At 47.9% G+C, this 6,000-nt stretch overlaps 1 protein-coding gene across 2 annotated transcripts in view; it reads right to left on the bottom strand.

The window, feature by feature from the left end:
• Positions 1-841: 841 nt before the first annotated feature.
• Positions 842-6,000, bottom strand: part of GNPAT (glyceronephosphate O-acyltransferase) — a 29,759-nt gene continuing 24,600 nt past the window's right edge. For both annotated transcript variants that reach the window (XM_019665838.1, XM_019665837.1), the window contains exons 11-16: positions 4,758-4,837; positions 3,831-3,971; positions 2,528-2,627; positions 2,353-2,446; positions 1,721-1,782; positions 842-1,134 (exon numbers count right to left, since the gene is read on the bottom strand). In XM_019665838.1, coding sequence (XP_019521383.1) covers positions 1,091-1,134; positions 1,721-1,782; positions 2,353-2,446; positions 2,528-2,627; positions 3,831-3,971; positions 4,758-4,837 — 521 coding nt within the window. In that variant the 3' untranslated portion in view covers positions 842-1,090. The remainder of the gene's footprint in view (positions 1,135-1,720; positions 1,783-2,352; positions 2,447-2,527; positions 2,628-3,830; positions 3,972-4,757; positions 4,838-6,000) is intronic.

Genomic DNA, 6,000 nt, shown 5'->3' with positions numbered 1-6,000 from the left:
AGAGGCCTCAGAATGAGACCTACCTTGTGGGCATCTTGATCTTGGACCTTCAGCCTCCAGAACTGTGAGACAACATATTTCTGCTGTTTAAACCACCCATCTGTGGTATTTCAGTATGGCAGTCGTAGAGCAATGTATTTGTTTCTCTTTAATTCCATGACCCACTGCAGCCACACTGGCCTCTCAGGTCCCCATAACCAGGACCAGGAAATCTGATCACCATTTTCCCTGCACACCCCACCCCACACTGTGAGGGCTGGCTCCTGGTAACCCTAATTCTCAGCTTAAATGTCACTTCCGCAGGGGGCTGGCTGCCAATGATTTGGTGTTCACCCACCCTATTAAATTCTTACACCTGCTTATGATACATCACATGGCCTCTCTTTGTTGTATGTCACATACTTTCTCTAATTCAGTTCTGTTGATTAAGGCCCTTGGGTGGCAACATTTAATGTAAGCTAGCCAATTTATTGTATACAGCAGGCTCTCGAATGATGTCGTTCTATTCAATGTCATTGTTATAAGGTTGGTGAGAAAAAAGAATCGATTCCTAGCCAGGGCCACTGTGTGGAGTGTGCAGTGGTCCCCACGTCTGCGTGGGTTTTTCCAGGGATTCGGGTTCCCTCCCACGTCCCAAAGACAGTGCGTGAGGTGAATGGCGTGTCTGCACTATCCCACCTGAGTGAGAGAGTGTGTGAGACACGCCCTTTCCAAAGGTTTTCTTTCCCAGCCTGTGGCGTTGATGTCGCGCTTTAATTCAGATATCAGTGTAAAAGTTGAATATAGACAGTAAGCTGCAAAGTGTTAGTGAAGAAGGAGCTGGGCTTTGTTTTTCCAAACATGTTTCCAAAAGACTGTTTTATTTTAAAACACAGAGTCCGCTACAAATGCCTTTGAACCACTGTGGTGGGGACGAGTACACCGGTTGCTTAGGTCAGTCACCCCTTCCTCTCCTGAGCCCACCGCCTCCACGTCTTGGGGAGCACGATAAGATGATGGGTCTCTTCCTTTACATCCCTGTTTGCTGCAGTAAGTGTCCTTGGACGACAGTAATAATAGGATCAAATTATCCATAACTGTTTGGCAATTATTAAAGTTTCGCAGTTGCTGGTTTTCCTACTGGTGTCTTCCCACCTGAGATAAAAGAGAGCGTGCTCATGACACAACAATCCACCATTTCTCATACAAGTGTGTAAGTCACTGGCGGACGAGGAACAGCGAACGCGTGTGCAGTGTGACGGGATGACAGGGCGCCAGTGGAGGCGGCAACCCCTTTGCAGCAGCAGCGCATCGTGGAGACGATGGGCCAGGCCGGCGACCTGAGCCAGGACGCAGGTTGGACTGGAAGCTTCAAGCCCGGTGTGTTCTCATGAGTTACCGAATTTACTTTCTGTGATTAAGAAGTCAACCCACCATCCTCACAGAACAGGAGGTTTGGGGCTTGTTTTAGCTGTATGAACTGCTTACCAAATTCAAAACTGAGTTTCAAGGTTACACATCCCGAGATTTCCATTTCATTGTCCTGATCTATCAACTACTCCTTTTCCCAACCTACTTCCCTTTAAGCACATGCCCTGTCCTGGTCCCCTTTATCCCAACAGACATCTACCTAAGCTCTGCACACAGGTTTGGCAAATGCACTCAATTAGGATTAGATACCAAAGTGCTGCTGGCAAGACCACCCACTCAGTGATCAGGTGCTTTAGTAAGCTGTACTTACCAAGCATTTCCTCTAATTTTGTGGTGGCAGTTTCGTTCACGTTAAATATATTGTCATTATTTCTAGGAGAAAAAAGTAACAAGCTTTCTTACTGCATAAACGAGGGAAAGACAACTTGTTATTTATACAGTAGGAGCACTTTTAAATGGTGTCCTCAGGGCCAGTCGCAGCTCCTTCCCACTCCCGGGCTCTGCGCCTCCGTCCTTGGGCCACACAGGAGTTTACCCATGAAGTTTATCATTCTCACATTTGTTTACTCAGAAGAGGGAATATAGAACTACCTCCACATACTCGTGTGTGTATTTATGTAATGTACAGATAAGTGTCCACACACACACACACACGCTGCACTCCCTAAAATTCTGTCTTGTAATTAATCTATAAATTTCAGTATTAGTCAAAGCCAAAATGTTGGCCTAAAGCACTTTCTGTCTTGGCTTCAGCATCATTTGTATTCACAACCATGTAAAATCTGCAGGGTAACTCAAACGGACATCGCTAATTAGGAGGTGGACTCATGCAGCACAACGTAACACTGACTGGATCACACACTTCCCGTGTCCCCGACTTCGGGTCAGCTGCTGCTGGCCGCCCCGGCCCTGTTGCCCCACATGCTCTTGCGCAGTACTTACACCTTCTTCTTCTCCACCACGCCGAGCCTCACCAAAGCTGCTAAGGCATTTTTCTGTACGTCAGAAGATAACACATCGTAACACTGGGAGGCACCTACACACAGGGCAGGAGCGTTAGTGGATGACTTTTTGTTCGCAGCTGAGGGACGTCACCACCCGCAGAGGAGTGACTGACCTTGATCGAGAAGCTGGCTTGTGAATGCTCTAACTCTAGCCAAGTACTGCTTCTCTGTGAAGTAGTCTTCTTGTTCCTTCAAGAGGTATTTGCAAATTATCTGATTTTCAGAGGGAGGATGAGAGAAACAGGAAGAGAAAACGGGCAGTCAGGCAGAATGGTGACCATTTCACACAGCCCCTCTAACAGGGTGACACATCACGTTAGAGCAGAAGAAAAGCCTTCAAGAACCGAGCGCAGGAAAGCTGCGGAACTGCTGGCAGCTCTCTTAGCTTATATCACTGTTTACAACTAGAAAAAAAATGGCCAAAATAGTGTTGACATTTATTAAAACATAATTTTGCACTTTAATGGGTTACAAGTGAAGTATTATTAGCTCACTATATCTTATGCTGTTTATGAACAGAAGGACCAGACTTTCTGTAACTTTATTTTTTCCCCCAAAACACCTAATAACATGCTAGACCCTGAAATACTTGATGATTTCTACTTACAAAGGGGCTGAAAGGTAGAACGAGCACTTATCCAACACCTACTAAGTGCTGGACTTTGTGCAAGGAGGCTGACGTGATGATTTCACTGCCCACAGCACAGCTCTGCTGACAAGTGGGTCCCAGGGGCCCCAGCCAGTGTAGAGCTGAGAGCCATGCAGGCCTCATGAGGGGACCCTGACGGTTTCCATCTCCAACCCCATCTACCTCTATGCTGGCACACTTCCTGCTGGAGATATACACTATCCCCTCTTTTTAATCACCCCTTAGAGCTCTGACAAACTCAGGTACTTGCACTTGAACTTTTCTTTCCCTTGAAACATTAGCATTTAGGAATATAAACAAGTGACTTCACGTACCATTCAAATCTTGCATTTACTAAGTGCTACTATGCATCAAACACCTGGCTCCATACTCAACCAGAAGACGTATCTGTGAGGTAGTGTGACAATGTGAGGTACAGCATGACAACATGAGGTACAGTATGACGTGAGGTACCGCGTGACAACATGAGGTACAGTGTGTCAGTGTGAGGTACAATGTGACAATGCCTGGGTGTAACTGTGGTGAAGGGAATACCATGCTCACACGACAGGAAGCTGCCATCCTCTGGGGTCTGTAGTGGACCAAGCCTCCTCCTGCATGCAGGATGCGTTCATCCCTCACCTGAGGGATGCGATCACTCACCCTAGTCTCTCTGGCTCTATCATTCACCCGGGGAAAATATTGCCCTTCAGGCCAGAAGTAAGTCCAGGATGGGAAAACCTTAGTTATATCAGACATGAAAGAGAACTAGTGCGAGACTTACGTACCTGATAACATTCCACAAAAGGTTTAAAGAGTCCTATTAAAAATTCTAACACGGTATTTCCTTTCTCTGTAACTAGGATGTCCGTCGTTGTCATTTGAATGGTCTCACTTTTACAAAGCAGGTAACAGCCCTCTTCAAAGTCCTGGAGGGGAGTGGAGAAGACGGAAGGCATCCACTCGTGAGGTGACTGGGTACGCAGCCAGGGGCTCGCAGAACATGACAACACTGGCTCATTTCACAAGCCTCCCCGACGGTTCTGGCTGTCAGACAGTAGCCAGAAAGCATCTGTTCTAACCCTCAGACACACAAACAACTTAGGAGCCTTGGGAATCCCAACCCAGGTGATGGGGTTTCTTTCACTTTGCACAGCCACACTCCTTAAATTTAAGTAGGCAGTGCATACAGTGAGTCCTCAAATACTTAGCATTATGCTTAGGCTCAACAACCGCCGGCACCCTGCCCGCATTCTCTCCTTAGTCCAGTACAGGAAGTGGACCTGCTGCTGTCTGTCCTGGCTCTCCCCGCCCCCATGCACCAGTGGTCCAGCTCTGGGACCTGATCTCACCAGCGGTCTACACCACCAGGCAGGACCACGCTCTCTAATCTCAAGCAAAAGGCCCAATTCCTTCCAACAAGTGGGTAACAGAAAAATGTGCTGGTTGGTAAATGTTTAATGAAATAGAGTTGGTTTATTTACAGTGGCTGCACGAATGGTCCAAGGAATGACCCTCCCCTCACCAAACACTCCCTACATTATTAAGCCTGACTGAGAAATCAAACTAGACTTTGCTGAACTGTAAATGTCCCAGTCCCTCTTTCTATCTGCTGCATGGAGTCTGAAGAAAGGGAGACAAATCCATGAATCCTCGCCTAACATTTCCAGAGCTCACACTGCACAAACACTTGCTCTCTGGCTGCGAAGATTTACCTTTACTGCGTTTCCTGGGAGGAAGATGAACTCATCTGAAAAAACATCGCGTAGAAAGCGGAAGCACCCATAGATATCCTCTGGAAATAAATTCATTACACAGAATTAATTACCACCCTGTTTTTCAAACTTTCACGGAGGCCAAGAAGTCCACGCCACTCCCAAAGGCCGTATTTCAAAGGCATGTCACTCATATATCGGGGACTAAAATTAAGGCCTGATGAAGCTACAACAAATCCGAATTTTACCTACAGAGTAAACTCCAGTCTAGCAGTTGTAATGCTTGAATCTAAATGACCACCAAGCCTCTAATCAGTCTGGAATGAGCAAGACACTACGTTCCTTAGAAGATAGGGGCCCCACCCCGAAGGCCAGGCTCGCCAGCAGAGCGGAGGGACGGGGCCCACTTCTTCATCTCTTTTCCATTCCTGTGTCCTGGCCTCCTGACCACACCTCCAGCACCAGGACAAACCAGCACAGTAACAGAAGACGCTCCCGCTCCCTCATTCTCCAGACATGTAGGGTTGCCTGGCCCACCAACTGCACAGGATTCTCATCTTCCTGACAGGTGCTGCGAACTTTCTCACTAGGAAACACACACACACGGACGTGCACACACACACGCGCGCACGCCGATGTCCCGGGATGCCTCCAGTCTCAGGGTGCTCGCCATCCCTCAGAGACAATGTGCGTGCCCCTCAGTCGGAGATGAATTCCGATGTACAAAACCTCAGCTGCAGCTGAAATCAAGACCTGACTTTTCTGGGGCCTGAACTAAGTCACCTAAGCTCTGTGTCCTCCTTCACAAAATGGTGGCTCGCACTCGGGACTTCCGAGGCTCCTTTCAGGGTTAAGTCTGTGCCGAGCCCAGTGCCTCCCACAGCTTTTCCTTAGAATTCTTATGGAGCTTTAGAAACAAAAAACAAAAACACCAATGTCCGAGCCACACGCCAGACCCCCTGAATCAGAACCTCTGGGCGTGGGGCTCGCCCTCCGGATATGCTAACATGCACTGGGTAGAAACCCCCTGGCCTGGACTACGGCTCCTGTGAACAAAAACTGTGCTTTACTCATTTTCACACTCCAATGAGGAGCGTAAATGCCGCTGTGCATCCCATCTGCTTCTGTCAGATAAGGGAATTGCTGCAGCAGCAAAACAGCATTGGACCAGAGATGAAGAACTGCACTTCGGATGCTGCCTGCAGCAGTCGTGCAGCTTTCTAGGCCTAATCTTCCTTATCCA

The sequence above is a fragment of the Hipposideros armiger genome, unplaced genomic scaffold, assembly GCF_001890085.2.
Source record: "Hipposideros armiger isolate ML-2016 unplaced genomic scaffold, ASM189008v1 scaffold_454, whole genome shotgun sequence".
Classification (NCBI taxonomy): Eukaryota; Metazoa; Chordata; class Mammalia; order Chiroptera; family Hipposideridae; genus Hipposideros; species Hipposideros armiger.
This window is presented reverse-complemented; position numbering and strand designations above follow the sequence as displayed.